The 18,078-nt window shown below is 38.1% G+C and overlaps 1 protein-coding gene and 1 long non-coding RNA gene across 2 annotated transcripts; both read right to left on the bottom strand.

The window, feature by feature from the left end:
• Positions 1–6,920: 6,920 nt before the first annotated feature.
• Positions 6,921–7,685, bottom strand: LOC118797470. The gene is made up of 4 exons (XR_005005941.1): positions 7,603–7,685; positions 7,434–7,505; positions 7,164–7,223; positions 6,921–7,012 (listed from the first exon to the last, which is right to left on the bottom strand). It is a non-coding gene; the product is annotated as an uncharacterized LOC118797470 (long non-coding RNA).
• A 3,301-nt stretch (positions 7,686–10,986) lies between these two features.
• LOC118797520 (CMRF35-like molecule 1) lies at positions 10,987–16,836 on the bottom strand. The gene is made up of 5 exons (XM_036556890.1): positions 16,778–16,836; positions 16,265–16,597; positions 15,843–16,151; positions 14,172–14,245; positions 10,987–11,037 (listed from the first exon to the last, which is right to left on the bottom strand). The coding sequence occupies exons 1-5, from the start codon at positions 16,812–16,814 to the stop codon at positions 10,987–10,989; spliced, it is 804 nt and encodes a 267-aa protein (XP_036412783.1). The 5' UTR covers positions 16,815–16,836.
• Between the last annotated feature and the right edge of the window lie 1,242 nt (positions 16,837–18,078).

Genomic DNA, 18,078 nt, shown 5'->3' with positions numbered 1-18,078 from the left:
AAACACAAGGCCCAAGGGCCAGATCAGGCCCGCCACACAATCCTATCTGGCCCACAAAAGTCTTTTAATTTTCTGTTAATATTAGCCCATTTCACAATGCGCTGCACTACAGTTCCCAGCATGCACTGCAACATAGCGTGCTCTGACTCTCCTACCCCAACAACAGTCTATGGGACAGTGGTTACACCTCAATTCTACACAATTCTATGCAATTCCACACCAGCCATATCACCAAACACACTAACTGCATTTCAGCTTCAGTTCAACCAATATAAACACTTAATGTTAGCTCAACAGCTCAGAAAATGAGCCAAATATTAATGAACTTGAAGCAAAGAAAGGATGCCAGGCATCTAGTTCAGTCGGATAGGCAGGTTTAAATGAGAGTAGAAAGTAAGAGAGAGATAGGAGAGAGAAAGGAGTAGAAAGTAAGAAAAGGAGAAAGAGAGGAGAAAGTAAGAGTGAAATAAGAGATGGAGAGAGATAGAGAGAGTCAAAAGTAGGGGCCGGAGTGAAACACCTGATGATAAAGGAGTAAAAAAGCAAACTATTAAAGCATGAGTTAGATTAATGTTGTTTTGGTCATACATACACATACTACAGTTTGGGAACCACTGATTTAGAGAATGTCAGTGTGGGTATTGATATCAGGAAAAGAGAGACTCACCCTTTTTAATCAAAGGTGTGTAGAAAAGAGTGCTGATTAGAGCACTAAATCAAGTAGCCTAAGCTGGGTGAAAACAAGGCCGTGCACTAGTGACCACTACTAGCTGTTCTTGTAGCGACAGGGGCATGTATTGCATATGTGTGAATTTTAAAGCAGTTTATATTAAGGTTTATGTTGCAGCATTCACTGCTTTTAAAAGACGCATAGCTTTTGCACAAGTTGAGTTGTTTTTATTATCCAGCTGTTATTGGCCACAGCTACGCCGTATATAAGCAGTTTTCTCTTTACTCACAGCTCGTTCACTAGTCAGTTCACGTCTTACTCTTTCAGCGCCAGCCCAGAGAACTTGTAGAGGGGAGAATTACCACTCTGTAACAACTTCCAGGTTTCTCAAACACTAGAGGGCGCTCCCAAGCGAGTCCAAAATGAATGGGTTGATATGGAGCATTTGAGCAAAATCATAGTTTATAAATGCTTAAACATTTTTAATGTTAAAGAATGCAATCATTTCCTGAACACTGAACAGCAAAAAACATTTTAACACTGATGTTATATTTTTAAGAGCTTTTAAACTCGAGCTATAGGAGTTTAAAACAGCACCTCATGTATGTCTATGACGACTATGAGCGCAAACAGCCAATGAGCTGCTCCGCTCGCCAACCAGTCAGCACTCAGTAGCAGTAATGCCCGCCCTCCGCTGCCCAAAATCCGTTTGCTGTAGAAAAAAGGAAACATACAGATAAGTTTTCTTTGTTTTTTTGGTGAAATACATCCTTCTACTTTCTAAAATTAAAGAAACGTTCTGGGAAAGTAATTAGAAACTATTTTAACTTTTCATTTTTACCCATTGAGCGCCATTTACTACCCATTCATTGATATAACAGGGGAAATAGGAAATGGCCAGGCTCCTCATAAACCGGCTATGGCCAGCCCTTGTGTGCCTCTCAGTTCTTCCTGCTCTACACAGGAAAAGTAGACCTGCCTTCACAATAAGAGTCTTTATCAGAATAACCTGTGAATAAATGCTGATTAACTAAAAACATGCTTCAATATTTTCCACTCTGGTGTTAACTAAAAGTCATTGCGTTGCTGTTGTGAGAGTGTTGTGTGTTTTTGGGCAGCTTTATTTTCATACTTTTCTTTCATGTTTCAAGTGAAGTTTGCATTGTTAACATATATATATATATATAAACATATAGTTGTTTTAAGTGCTGGTGTGATGGAATATTCCTAGCTTGGGGAGTGTAACCGGGTTGCTTTAATAGATAACTTTGGTAATAACAGTACAATTTTTTTAAAACCTTTATTTAAATTGTCAAGCATACAGTCTTATTTTACAGAAAAACAAAACATTTTACATTTTTGGCATGTTTTCACCATTTTTTATGACAGTGCAAAATCAAACCAGTTGATACTAAATATAAATCAAATGTCAATGTGATGAACTGCATAAGTTACAAGCAAAACAAAAGTACAGTAGCATTCGAAAAGCACAATAAATAAAATGACAGAAAATATTAACACATAAGCAAATATGATAATCAGCATTATGGGGCTGGGATCCCATAGGCTTGGCTGAGCTATGAAGCTAAGGGAGTCTGGTCCTGGTCAGTGACTGGAATGTGGGAGTCTTAACATTAAACGATCTGCCACTTGAGACCACAAGTGTATGTAGATACTGATGAGGAAAACCATAAAAGTTTACGAGACGTCATTTATATAGAATTTGGAAGGAGAGGTAATCAGCATAGTTGATAGAGCTGATTATTTTGAGAGTATCAGACTCTTCTTACACCTCCGGGATCACAGCATGTGTAGAATCATTCAGTTTTGTGCAACACAGAACTGCACTGGCTCTCTGAAACACAGCAGGAGCAAATCACACTGTTTATAAAGACAAAAACTGAGACATTCATAGTTTATAAATAAGTTTATATCAGTCATTAATGCTTCTACAAGGTTTATCTCTGTTCACATCTGCTGTTGCGCATGAAGTGTTAATGCGATTGCATACAATTTCAAAGAGGAAGTTATGTTGTGAGCAACGCTGTGTGTTTAATGAAACACTGTGTTTAATTTGAGGATGTTGAAACCCTGAACATTTCTTCCTGTAATTTTGTGGACTTGCAAGCAGAAACAGTGATAATAGCTGTGCTGTGGTTTCATCTCTGTTAAATATAATCATTAAAAAGAGCAGTTTGTGAAGGTTGTGTTTGTCGTCCATTGTCTTCTTTCATTTCATCACCAAACTGCAGCTGCACTGACGAATCTACTGGCTGTTTGCTGATTCTGAAGCTCCGCTGTAAAGAGGAGCTACAGTGTCCTCATAACGCACCCAAATCAAAATCAAATCTAATAAGCACATCTATGTCTGTTATCTCACCGGCCTAACACATAAACACCTGTCAGACATTTTCAGGGAGCTGTTAGCCTACCTGTGCACATGACAAATAAAACTGAATCTACAAAATTTATTTTGTTTGCGCACAAAAAACCATGCACACAATTAAAAAGAAAACATAGGCACGATTAAAAGAAACTGACAGAATGAATTAAGAAATGACCACAAATAAATGAAAACATACCCACGAATTAAAAGAAAACAAGATAACAAATTGTTAATCGTAGGAACGAATTAAGAAATCATGACCATGAGTCCCCTCTGGGGCACCGTGATATTCAGCTGCTTTTAGAATAAAAGTCCCTATTTAGCCCACTTAAACCAAGATAAATATTTCCTTCTCTCTTGCTGAACTACCTAGATGCCACTTTGCCCCCAGAGTCCAAAGCAATGACCCCGCTGCCCACTAATTCGGGTCCATGCCAACACAGTCTCTAAATGAGAATGAGGAGGAGCCCGTCACCTCCTTAAGGGCTCCCAGCCCCAGGTGGTATATGGCATCCGGCCCTATGCGCTGCATTCGTCAAGGTGTCGTGGTCTAACCGGGTCCCCCGGGGCCATGGAGAGGATTCTGAAGCTGCTGATGATGCTCAGGGGCGTGGAGGGTTTCTCTGTACATCTGGAGTGCATTAGTCGGGTCCTGTGGGGCTAGGTTCCAGAGGGCCCCGAGGACTAGGGCACCTTGCCCAATCCTCCAGACATGGGGCCAGGAGGTCCTGATACCGCACCATGAAGTGCTGGGTATGAGTGCACACTCGATACACCATATCTGACAATCTATCCACTACCTGACAGGACCCCATCTAATCACTGTCCAGCTTGGGGCATGATCCGGCCACTTCTGCCATCCCAAACACTCCATTAGCAGTGCAATGACGAGGTCTGTCCTTTGCTCCGTCCACAGCTCTTCCAGACTCCAGTCCTCTGGCAGCAGGGTGTCTCAGACAATCCTCCCTGGCTGTCCCTTCCCCCTCATGGTCCTGCTCCTACTGTTTGCTGATGGCACGTTTCCTGCACCGTTCCTGCATGTCTCTGGTGCCAATGCAGACTGGCTGTCCAGGCACCCCTACCACGGCACTGTATCGAACTGGGGATGACTGCAGCTCTTCCAGCCACCGGGCTAGCTGGCCCTCTGGTTCCTTTAAACTCACCAGCCTCTTTTGCGAAGAGTGGTCTGTCCTCAGGGTAAACTTTTGACCATACAGGTAGAAGCGGAAGTGTCTGACTGACAGCTCCGGTCGTGTGACACAGTAGTTCCTCTCTTGGCAGCTTAATGCCTGACTCAAAAAGGCAATCACTCACACCCTCCATCTGCTGACTAAGTACTGCCCCAAGCAAAGAACTTGCAGCAAAGAAAGGATGCCTGGTGTCTAGTTAAAGCAAATAGGTAAGTTTAAAAGTCCGAGCACCTTTTGAATATTTCAAGTGTTCATGTAATATTTCAAGATCTGTTGCAAGTGTCTGTATTTTACTGCTGACGTTTTTGCATATTTTAAATAAACAGTGGCCAGTTCAGATTATAGCCAGCATTAATAAAAATCATAGATTTGATTAGATTTTTAATATGGCCCTTTTACTGTCTGTATTTGACACCTCTGCATAGTTTTGACAATGAAGCCCAGAATACGGGTCATATAAGACGAAACAGCAGGTGTGTTTAAACATCTTATTCCCATTTACACTTTTTGGTGAAATGAATGAAGACACAGTTGCATCATCATTTTGTTGTAATTGTAATTAGTTTGCTGATCTTGTCATTGTAACAGTAACAGTAACATTTTGATCCTTTTATTAACTGTTTATCTTTCTTAATGTCAGAAAACAGATCATATGAACAAAAACAAAGCACTTTACTAGAATAGAATGTTCAAGTTACACCGTTTTGAAACATGCCACAATAAGCAAGTGAATTGGTAACAGGTGAGGGTATCATGACTAAGTATAAAAAAGCATCCACCAAAGCATGAGTCTGTGCAAGCAAAGATGGGTCAAAGATCATCACTTTGTGCCAAGCTTTGTGAGAGAATTGCCAAACAGTTCATAAAGAACATTTCTCAATGCAAGGTTGCGCCGAATTTAGGACTTTCACCATCTACTGTACACATATTGTACAAAGATTTAGGGAATCTGTAGAAATCTCATTGCATAAGAAACCATCATGCTACTGTGTTAAATACAGCCGCATGGCCTCAGGAGTACTTCGGAAAACCATGTCAAAAAACACAGCAAGAAATTCAACTTGAAATTCTATTATGCAAGAAGAAATCCATACATCAATACCATGCAGAAACGCCCCTGAGTTCTCTGGGCCTGACATCAAATCAGGTGGTCCAAAAGACAATGAAAATGTGTGCTGTGATCAGAGTCCTTGTTTAGCTTGTTTTTGGGAAAAACGGACATTGTGTTCTCCAAAGACAAAAGAAGCATCCAGATTTTTAGCAGCAAAAGGTGCATCTGTCATGGTATGGAGTACATCAGTGCCCACAGCATGGGTGACTTTGATTTGAAGATACCATTCAAACAGAGGATTTTAAAGATATGCTTTCATCAAGACGATGTCTTTTCCTGGGACATCCCTGCACATGCATGGCTTCATAGATACAGAGTGTGTGTGCTTGACTGGCCAGCCTGCAGACCAGATCTCTCTCCTATTGAAAATGTACAGTGCATCGTTAAGAGGCAAATCAGACAACAACGACCATGGAAACAGCAGCTGAAGTCTTGCATCAAGCAAGAATGGGCAAAAATTGCAAAAACCTAAATTTGTAAATATAATAAATTGGTCAGTGAGAACATTGGTAATTTTTTCATTGTACTTTTGTCAGTTAAATAATTGTTCAAGAAAATGAACAAATCAGAGATTCTTGTTTTTATTGCATTTTACAAAACGTCCAACTTTTTCAGAAATGTGGTTTGTATTTATGTGCTCCATAAATTGATACAGTGAGTCTACTTGACTGTACTCATGTGTTATATCTGTACATCATCTGCATAACTATAGTAATCTATATTGTTTAGTCTATACTACAACAGAACAGAAAAATGTATAGAATATGTTTTATTAATGAGAATTTCCAGGGTTTCCAACAATTGGCATTAAGAAATAAACATTAACTGTGGGACATTGATTTTTGCACTGTAATTTCTTTTAATATACTGTGTATTATTTCTGCAAAATCAAGCTAATATACAACACAGACATCAGTTTGTGGACATTTTTGCTCATATTTTGCCAATCATTTCAAAGGGCACCTATAAAGATAAAACCAGCTTAAACAAGAGGTTTACTATGACTGATGTAGTTCACAATCAGGACAGCAGGAGGCTGAGCACATGGAAGGGAATTCCACTGATCTCAAAATGTCTTCATAACTAAAGGGTCATGTCTAATGTTTGATGTTAATACAACTTTGATTCAGTAATATTTAGAATGGAATTTAAATCACTGTCTATATGGACAAGTGAATATGCCTGCATTACTAAAAAATAAAAAAGCCATTTGTTATTCATTTAAAATAAAAAAAATAAACTATGTTAGTGAACTTTGAATTCATATATTTAAAGCACATAAGCTTTGAGTGAATTCTCTTAGATACTCTTTTAACACACTCACAATCTTCAGATTCGGATGAATCTCAGAGAAGTGGCCTGAAGCACAAGGAATCTTACAAAATGTTCTCCTGCACATTGTGTGCAATTACACATTTCCACCAAAGAGGTCTCAAAACCAAAACTTACATAGTGCAGCTTTAAGCTAGCACTTATTAGCAGCTCTAATACAAGCCATTAAAAGTTGTAGATTCAAATGGCATAAATAATATGACTAAGGAAAATAGAACATTAACATGCCACATAATCTATAGTCTATATCCATTTAACAGGTCACTTGTATTACAGTGTCCTCTCTGCTCAGGTAGTTTGTCCAGAAATTCATCTGCTTACACCTGCAATCAAGACATAACAGAGAAATGAAGTAGCTTGCTGAAATAGAAAAAACAAAACAAGTAAAGAACAATAATTTCTTCTTGAATTAAGAGTTACATCAAATCAGTTTTGCTTTTCAGTAAACTCACTACCTCAGTCTAAGACTCTCACCTCTTAATTACTGACCACAGAGTTGTAGATCACCCCATCATCTCCACCTGCTGGAGAGAGCTGGAAAATGGAACAGCTTTAGAAATAAAGAAGGATCTCTGATTCCAACCACCCTGAGTGCTCTTTCTCCAGCTACACTAAGCGCTCACTAAGGCTGAGGAACTTCTATTTAAACTAAATATTTCTCATAATCACTTGCAGCTTTAAACCAACTTAAACTGCCATGGTTAAAACAATGAACTGTTACTGTATTTTTAGAAGTTCACTTACAGTGTCGTTTTTTGTAGCTGTGACTACAGAGCTGTAGATCACACCATTTTCCTGATCCAGTGCAGATGAAGGCTGTGGACATAATTTACTCAGAGTAAGTCAATAATAATAACTGAATGCTGAGGATATTCTTTATATACAAAGGAGTCTCGAAAAAAGAAAGTCCTACCTTTTTCTTTTTTTTAATCACAGTACTGTACATTGCTTCACCAGTAGAGGACTTTTTCCACACACACACACACACACACACACACACACGCACACACACACACACAAGTAATTTTTCATTCAAAGTTTAAAACTAGATTAATATAAAAATTCTAATCTTTACAAAAAAATGCAAAACACAAAGGAAGATTCAACACTACAAATATACTCTGAAAAAAGAGGAGCCACAAAGAGTTCTTTGTGCAACACCACTGAAGAAGCACTACTGAAACAGAGATTTGTCAGTGTGAACAACACTGTTTGGTTCTCTAAAGAACTGTCCATGTGAAAGAAAACAAAATTGCTCTTCTATGGCCTTTTGATACCTTTATTTTTGAGAGTGTATGACACCATCACACTAACTTCTGTCTCCTGTTAGAACACCAGGTAACACTGAAAGCAATACTAAACCAGACTGCATGATGCCTCCTATTAACCACAATACTAACCGTCTGAACTGCAGTGCTGTTGCTCCTCTCTCTGGTCTCCGTCTCACTTTTTTCTGTTAGAGAGAGAGAGTGAGTAAAGCAAATGATACAGATTAGTCATTGTTAATTGTTGATTGTTTTCTTGTAAGTTATTTGTAAGTTATTTAATAACACATTCACACATGAAAGCACAACATGAACATTGATAGTAAGTAAATAAATCAACTAACAACTAACTAATTTACTAAAAGGCCCACATCTTACATTTTGCTTACTGTTTAGATTTTCCTCTGAGGGCCACTTGTAAGATTTGGTGGTTTTATGTACAAAAAAACAGTCATAATTCATTTTTATTCATTTTAATACCATTTTACAACCTTTATTTATCCCTTAGAATTAAACAGGCTGTTTTTGTCACTATTCCTTTAAAACTGTTGTATGTAAATGATCTCTGTCGTCTCACTTGAACCAATCATTTAAACTAATTCAAATTAATCAATCACCCATTGCAGAACTGACTCTCTGTGTGTTTTTCCTTTCTTTCCTTTGCCGAGTTGAACAGCTGCCCATCCTGTGCATCTGATGCTGCTGCCTCTTCTGCCTTGATCAGGTGCCACTGCTCGCTGTGCAAACCTCACCCCCACAACCTGACCCCACTGATGCTGCTGCTGCTGCTGCTGCTGCATGAACTAAACTATTCAAATTAATTGTTTGCTCCTCCTTTTACCCTGTTTTTGTACTATAATACTTTATACTAACAATGTTTTCTATCCGGTGTCGACCAGAGGAGGATGGGTTCCCCTTCTGAGTCTTGGTTCCTCTCAAGGTTTCTTCCTGTTTCTCTTAGGGAGTTTTTCCTTGCCACTTGCTCATGGGGGCTTGGACCCGGATTTTTTTTGTAATGCTCATTTCCTTGTAAAGCTGCTTTGTGACAACACCTGTTGTAAAAAGCGCTATATAAATAAACTTTACTTACTTACTTACTACCACTACTGATTGGCTGCCCTGTATTGTGCCTCAAAAAGCAGTTTGGGTTGAAATGCTCCTCATAACGTCAGTGCGAAAGCACATTTTATATATATATATATATATATATATATATATATATATATATATATATATATATATATATATTAAATAAGCTCTTTAACCCTGTGATTGTCCTGTCTGGTTTTTGTATCAAAAGCTGAGGTTTTTCATTGTCCAAGAGGTTTTAATATTAGTATTTCAAAAACACCTTTAAAAGCCTTTCAAGAAAATAAAACTACTTACTGAACTTTCTCAACATACAGATAATAATGCTGACCAGAATCAGCAGCAGTCCAAGACCTACAGCCGGTAGAACCCAGACCAACAGGATCTCTCCATTCCTGCAGTGAATGAAAACACATGGCATGAGTAAATTAGCACTGCTAATATTTGCTGGACTCACTGAACCTGAAGGAGACACATCCTGATTCTTGTATTTTGAATTATCACACAAACACTGATCTCTAATGTAAGATTTGCACCACATTACACATTAATTGCACTCCTGCATTTAATAATTTATACAATCTGCTTTTACCAATAAAACAGTACTTAGTCTTCTCCTCTAACATCTTATTAAATTGGAGAACACAGAGCAGGGAATTCAAGACCATTCTCTACAGAATCTCTCCAGATCATCCAGGGTCCTTGTTCCTCACTTGTGCACTCTCCTCTTTAGCTCACCCCACAGGTTTATTAAACCATTTTTGTGTTGATCTGGACTGTCTCCCTAGAAGATCCAGTGATGACCCATTTTTAGTTTCATTACATCCAATGTTAAGAAATGTTACTTTGCATGTTGCGTGAAATTGCATATTTCACCAGAGAAGTCTTCAAATACCCGCATTTTACATAGTACTGATTTATGTTATGTGTTATGTTATATATTAGTTGCAAAGGACATGTATATATTTCGTACATATTTCACACTGCATGTAGCTTGTGGCATGATTGTGCTTCCAGCATGTAGCTTGCAGAGTGTCATTGCTTGCTGCACGAACCTGCAGCATGACTATGCCTGCTGTGTACGCAGATGTAAAAGACTACCTTGGTAACACTGGAGCATTTCAGAAATGAAGCCCTGCAGAAACAGCGTGGTTCCTTCTTCTGATTTAAAATGCCCTTAAATTGATTTCTGGTCGACCTGCTCATTCTAGAGTAAATACGTAGCTGCTACTGATCACTCCTTCTATGAATGAATACATGTTGTAGGATATTCTCTGTAGGCCTACTGTAAGTAAATTTTGTTCTTGTCATAAAATCAGTTTAATTAATGAACTAAACTGAATTAACCTTGTCCTGCAACTGAATAGTTCTGATCTTGTCACTCCAAGTATTATCATTGGCTTTTTTGTTTATTTATTCTTTTTTCACCTTACCAGTCTCTGTTGACTCAAGTTTGTTTGCTATACCTCTTTTTAAACTTATACTCCAGCTGGAACTCTTTGACATCCAACTTTGCCAAAGTTTGCACATTCAAACGCTTCATTTACATACAGTCTCTACCTTTTTATTGTCATCTCCACAATTATCATTTAAAAGTCAGCCGCCAAAATTCACACTAACCGCTCACACAATGTACTGAACTGCACATACAAATTTGTACTATTTATTTGGGATCTTAGTAAATCAGGGTCTCAGAGTGTACATGCTGTTGACTAATGAAATTACCATTTGAGCAGAATCAATAAACAATCAGTTCATTAGCATTTCAGAACATACTTATCTTGCTCTCCTCCACTCTTTCCTGTGCTGCTATTTACATTCTCAGAAGTCACTACTGAAGAAGAACCAGTTGATCTTCTGCAAGAAGCAAGGGGGGGAGGGGCTGATAATGAACTGTGGAAATGAATCTCTAATTATAGACTAACATCACTTGCAGAAGTGAGCTACTCACAGATCTGTTGCTGATTCTGTATCTGTAGTAACAATTGCAGAACCTAGAAGGACAAAGCAGAGGTGTTAATTATATGCATTAGTTGATTTGATTCATTTAAAGGTGAACTCTATTTTCATCCATTAGGTGTAATGACAGTGCCACTAGATGCAATGACCAGGGGCATTACTATGCCAGTTTTGGCCCCTTGCCCGCCCACCACCACAAATGTTATTTAGCCCACCTTTCCCAAATAAATGTACACAACTGGTTCAAATCATTTATAGTAATTCTCATACACAATATACTGATAGCAGGAGGTGACCTGGGGGAGGCGCTGCTGCTCTAACCCAGCACTGTTTTTGCTGTGCTCCCAGAGACTAACATAACATAAAAAGATGACCAGATCAGTCATAACAGACCTCATAAGTTGTAAGACAATCACTAATATTTGCTAGCTGATAAGCCAACTAGTGTAACTAGTGTAACACAGTAAGAGTGTGAATGAGCAACAGACATACAAAAAACATTATTGAAAGCTATTTATATTCTTTGTTATTAGATTTCTCTTCAGTATTTGGAAACAGTGACACCAGTATTTGCCATATATTCTTTACAGTAAGTTAATGTCAGTGAAAAGGTCATATAATGTTGATCATCATGCAATGTTATATCCCACATTTCCTCAACCTGTGGATGGAAATTAGAAGGTTGCAGCTGAACCTTTGAAGGCCAATCAGATACGATTTTTACTAGTTAAACAAAGAAAGTGAATTGATTGATCACTGATTTATTTAGTTCTTGTACGTCTACATAAACTATAAAATTATGCCAATTCTATGCAAGTTATAAGCATCACATGTCCATATTCAAGATCATGGAATGAAATGTGATTATACTTTCTGCCCTTTGATCACTTTGTTTTTTTTTCCTCATGAAACATCACTGTATATTCAACAGTCTTCTCCTTATTCACTGTTACATAACTCTTATTGTTCTTTTACTGTTTTGCTATCCGGTGTTGACCAGACCTGGATTCCTGTAAAGCTGCTCTACAAATAAAGCTGGATGTGAACTGAATTGAATACAACACTGCTAGCTTAGTGCTAACAAAATTATAGGGATGCTAGTGGAAATTTGGATTGTGCTAGCAGCTAATCAGACATTGAAAGGCTACTTTCAAAGCGAATTACAAGGTTTCTGCACTAATAATTTCTAATGAGGTCTGTAATGACATACACAACTGTCAGCTGGTTTTACTGTATATAGCTCTCAAGACATGACATTAATAGCCCATGATTTATTTAGCATCCATACTTTTCCAGATGTTTCTCTTTTGCCCAAACTCTGTGCTCCATAGACTCAAATACATACAAAATAGGCTCATGCCTGCATAAATAAGCTCCAGGGGCGCTGGAAGGTTGAGGGTGCAATTTTAGCAGCATGTAGGCAGCACATACTGTGACATCATGCTAGACACTATAGGCCACATTCATGAAGGGCACCACAAAGAGCAGATGTGAAGCAGTGTAAAGATAACATGTTTGCTCCCTTACAAATGAGGATCAGTGGCGTGTTTTACCTCTTGCACTATGTGAGGTGTGGCTATGCATTTAAATCATTTACATGTGTGTGTAGTGATTCTTAACATGACAGGATCAATCAAAAATAATGCATGAACTACTCTGCTGGTAATTTTCCCCAGTAAACCTTCTAACTGCTGCTGAGGCGAGTACATGAGAAAGAAAGGGAACTGGCTGGAGACGGATTTAAAATCAGCAGATTCAACTGGCACTTTACTGAAAATGACTTCTTCCTGTATCAAATTCAATGCCTCATGAATCCCATGCTGTTTGTGGATAATGTGTTTAGTGTGTAATGCAAATAAGTGAAGAGTAATGTGACTTATTGAGATTCTAATTACATGTGTCAATTGGGTTTATTGCAAGCAGTTTTAGCCTTTAACCACAGACATTTATACTAGTCATATTTTTAATTCAGTAAAAACTGAACTTTTACTAGTTGAAATTTCATATTTAATAGTGGAATTTTTGTTCTCACGTGCAATTTTTACATTTTCTCATTCTTGAAAACAAGAATTAAATGTTTATTTACTGCAGTTATAATGAACTGGAAAAAGGCTTAAATTATTACCAATGAGAAATGAAATCTTACATTCTAAAATGTAATTTTTACTTTTTAGTTTTTTTTATTCTTGATTAAAAATTAAAAGCATGTTTGCCAAACAATTTACTATTATTTGTCGGCATTTCTTCTCTTCAAATCCGTTGTTCTGTTTCTGAGAATTAGCTTTTACTTTAATTTCTTGGTTTTCATCTCTTTCATTGCATCCTTTCTGACTGGAGCTTCACTTGGCATGAGTCTTTAATATGTATGACCTCATATACAGGTGTGTTTTAATTGGTTCTTGCCCAGCACACAGGTGAAAATTACACAGCGTTAAAAAGACACTGGTGTGCTAATCATCACCACAGTGACTTTATGAATAGCTCCTGTTTACTGTGCTGCACATTTTGTGTGGCGTAGCGCTGTCACTGCCTACTTTCATGAATCTGGCCATTTTTGTTATTTTAATTGTTTGGGTCATTAATATGAAATAGAATGTATCATAATGTGCTAGATTGTGGTGAGAGACGACAGTACATACATGCACACATTTCACACACCCTGCTGTCTCTACTCTCTGATGAACCGTATGCAAATGAGCTGAGCATCGTCCAATCAGATTGCTGATAAAAATGGAGCTGTGGGAGCTTTTGTTACGCCCATAGTCAGACTACACACAAGATGAAAAACATGTGGAAAATTATTATTGTAGTTGCAAAAATGGATGGGAGTGTGAGAAAATTATGTCGACTGAAAATGTGAAGTTTTTAAAGCGATGTAATCCTGCATCAAGCTACACAAACAGCCTCTTACTCCTGCTTGTGTTGTAGTGACACGTACCTAAAGCAGCTAGTTGGAGAGGGAAGCAATTCACTTCTCTTCAAAAGGCAGCGTTAATGTAAACAGTGTGTGGCTACTGCAGGTTTGGAATATTAATACAGAAAATAAAAATATAGTTTTATGCAAAATACAGTTGGGTGCCTCAGTCAAATTACATTTTTTTGTTGATTGTGAAATTAAGTAAAAATAAGTACAAATGCATGTACATGAGTGCTGCTTTAAAAGACTGACTGTGGTCATACTTGAAGTGGCCTCACTGATGCTGGTTTCCTCAGTGACAGGAACTGTAGTCACAGCTTTTGTAGCTGTTGAAAAAAGGAACAAGTTGATGTCAGTATCAAAATGAAAAGGTGTGACTCTGTCAGCATTTAATCTTTCCTCTTCAGAGAAAGCTGGAATGAAGCATGAAGCAACTATCCAAAAGTAAAACTCAGTACACTGACAAAGTCTGATGCGCCTATTTAGAAAAATCACTGATCAAGAGATTTTGCTTTAAAAATGCATAATATATTGTGAGCATTGAATTGACATGATTTAAACCTATTGCACCTGTTTTGACTGGCATGACTCATGATTTTATTCATGTGGAAATGATGTACACATTTGAATTCACCAAAGCTAATTACACTCCATCAGATGAAGTAGATAAAATGCTGTACTAGTGCTGTCATTATCCCTCCCTCTCTCCCTCTCTCTCTGTCTCTCTCTCTCTCTGGCTTGAGATTTTCAGTTGCAGGGCAACTGTGTTCTGCAGCTACGTGTGAAACCACTAAAAAACACATCAAATGAGAACACCATCCGTCCTGCCTCTGCTATCTGGAGCATACTACTTAGACTGTGTGTAGGCACAACAGCAAAGGTGGCTGCATTAATGCAGGGCACAGGACAAACGCTTTATTTCTCAATTGCAGTGAGTTTCAAAAACCAATTAAATATGCATCTTTATCTTAGACATAAAGCGCCTACCTCGCTGAGAGAGAGCTGTCTGGTTTTGACACGGCTGAAATCTAGCAGCTCTATATTTAGAACAAGTAACTGAGTGCTTATTTGGAAACATCGGTGACTATGCAAAGCTGTAAAATGCTCTTCCACCTTTAATAATAATAATAATAATAATAATAATATTTAATATTATCTGTTTAACACTTTTCATGCTATATGGCAGCTCAAAGTGCTTTACAGACAGGTGATAAATCTTAACAATAATACATGAAATTATAAATACCAAGAGACAGAATTTTAATTAAATGCTAACTTAAAGAGATGCATTTTTAAATGCTTTTTAAAAGTGAGCTCTGAGCTTGACTGTGTAGTAAAAGGTGGAATTGAGTTCCACAGTTTAGAAGCATAATAACTAAACAAGGCCTCTCCATGTGTTCTGTATTTTACAGAAGGTGTTTGCAGATCTAAGATCACATGCTGGAACATAAACAGATAGACACTCTGTGATGTAAGCAGTGCTTTAAGGTCATTTAGAGTCTTAAAAACTAGTAGCAGAACTTTAAAATCTATCCTGAACAATACAGGCAGCCAGTGCAGTTCTTTTAAAACAGGAGTGATCTAATCCCTTTTGTTGTTTTTATTTGGATGCATTCATTTCTCTGCATCACTCTGAGATAAAAAAGGCTGGACTTTAACAATATTTCTCAAATGATGAAAAGCTACTTTAGTGACTGTGTTTACATGGGGGATAAAACAGAACTCAGAGTCTAGAATTTATACATTTATACTTTAACACTTATATTTTTAAATGTTATACATTTAAACACTACTTACCAATGTTTTGTAGAGCCCATTTCTTGATTAACACTTTACTGTTTCTTGTCAAATATTAAGTATTATATTACAACTGTGTTCACTTATTCAGTTAATGAAATCAAATATCAGTGCTTGTGGTCTTACCTGGAGGAGCATCACTGACACTGAGATGAACAGGAACCTGTAGATCTCCAGTTTTACACCAGTACCAGCCAGCATCACTCTTCTGCAGTCCACTCATCTCCACACTGAAGGATCTTCTCCTATCATCACTGATCTGCACTGCTAAATTCTGGGATGTGTCAGCCCTCCCCACTGTGTAGCAGCTCCAGTCTTTAGATCTGCACCACTGCTTCTGTTCATTCTGATATCCAGCACTGTAGGGACACTGGACACTGACATTGCCCCCTTCCTGACCACTCACACTGCTCTCCACCACAGATAGATCAGGAACTGGACACAAAGACAAGCAATTCTGTAATGATGCCAGGATGAAATATAATCATAGAAGCACCACAAAATTCAGTGATAAATAAACAGTCATAAATAGGATTTATAACTAATACCTGATTTCACTGTGATATAAATGTCTTCTTTTTCATCTAGCTGAAATATTCCTCCAATCTCCACAGCACACCAGTACATTCCAGTGTCTCCACTCTGCAAATCTCTCATAGTCACAGTAAAGAGACTCTGAGCTGGGTAATCAGTCACTGTTACTCTATCTTGTGTAGTATTTTCATAAGCCTGAATCGTGCAGTAATTGAAGTCTGCCCCAGCATCATAACACCAGTATTTCTTATGTTGTATATATTTCATATCATAATGACATGGGATGGTGACATTTCCTCCGGTTTGAAGAGATAACTGCCTTTCTGACCACCTCCGGCTCTCAATGCCTGCAGAGACATCAGACCAAAAGTCACTTTCTGAACATATTATTTTATCTTATTTTGCCTAGTCGCATTAAAGATTCTTGAGGATCAGTACATTAGTTTAAGACTTTACTGTCTATTATTTGATGTATAAATTGTTTATTTTGCTCATGAATGTAAAAGGTAACATAAAAGTCTACTTACTGGAAATAAAGAAAATGAACATCAAAAGGCAGTCCATGTTAGACTCCTTCTTATGTCGAATAAGATATAAGCTTTTCTTTTTGTCTGTTGTGTTGATGACTCTGACTATAGTGGCAGAGCCAGTTCCTGTCAGTTAAATTAACCATCAGGCCACAAACCCATGATAGACAGCATGTGTTAATTTATGGACTGACAAAAGAGATGAACTTATAAGAGACTGACCAAGTAGAATCTCGGGTCATCAGACACTATCTGACACAGCCACTGCCCCCTCACTCTAGAGCCCATGTGTCAAACACAAGGCTCTATGGGCCAGATCAGGCCCACCAGACAATCCTATCCGGCCCGAAAAAGTATTTTAATTTTCTGTTAATATTAGCCCATTTCACAATGCGCTGCACTACAGTTCCGAGCATGCACTGCAACGTAACATGCTTCGCCAACAACAGTCTTTGGGACAGCGGTTACACCTCAATTCTACGCAGTTCCACACCAGTCATATCACCAAACACACCAGCTACATTTCAGCTTCAGGTCAACCAATATAAACAACTAACGTCAGCTCAGCAGCTCAGAAATTCGGCCAATTATTAATGAATTTGCAGCAAAGAAAGAATGCCAGGCATCTAGTTCAATCAGATAGGCAGGTTTAAATGAGAGTAGAAAGTAAGTAAAGGAGTAAAAAAGCTAACTATTAAAGCATGAGTTTGTCATGTACTGAGTGCTGTTTAGTGCCTGAGTACCTGTGCAGCTGAAAGAATGAAGTTAGATTAATGTTGTTTTGGTGTAAAGACACATACTACAATTTGGGAACCACTGATTTAGAGAATGTCAGTGTGGGTGTTGATATCAGGAAGAGAGAGACTCACCCTTTTTAATCAAAGGTGTGTAGAAAAGAGTACAGAGTGGAGCACTAAATCAAGTAGCCTCAGCTGGGTGGAAACAAGGCTGTGCACTAGTGACCACTACTAGCTGTTCTTGTAGCGACAGGGGCATGTATTGCATATGTGTGAATTTTAAAGTAGTTTATATTAAGGTTATGTTGCAGCATTCACTGCTTTGAAAAGACACATAGCTTTTGCACAAGTTGAGGTGTTTTTATTATCCAGTTGTTATTGGCCACAGCTACGCCGTATATAAGCAGTTTTCTCTTTACGCACAGCTTGTTCACTACTCAGCTTGCCTTACTCTTACACCGCCAGCCCAGAGAACTTGTAGACAGGAGAATTACCACTCTGTAATGTCTTCCAGGTTTCACAAACACTAGAGGGCGCTCCTGAGCAAGTCCAAAATAAATGGGT

This window comes from Colossoma macropomum, unplaced genomic scaffold (assembly GCF_904425465.1).
Source record: "Colossoma macropomum unplaced genomic scaffold, Colossoma_macropomum, whole genome shotgun sequence".
Taxonomy (NCBI): Eukaryota; Metazoa; Chordata; class Actinopteri; order Characiformes; family Serrasalmidae; genus Colossoma; species Colossoma macropomum.
The sequence above is the reverse complement of the archived record's forward strand: the minus strand, read 5'-3'. Positions and strand labels throughout refer to the sequence as shown.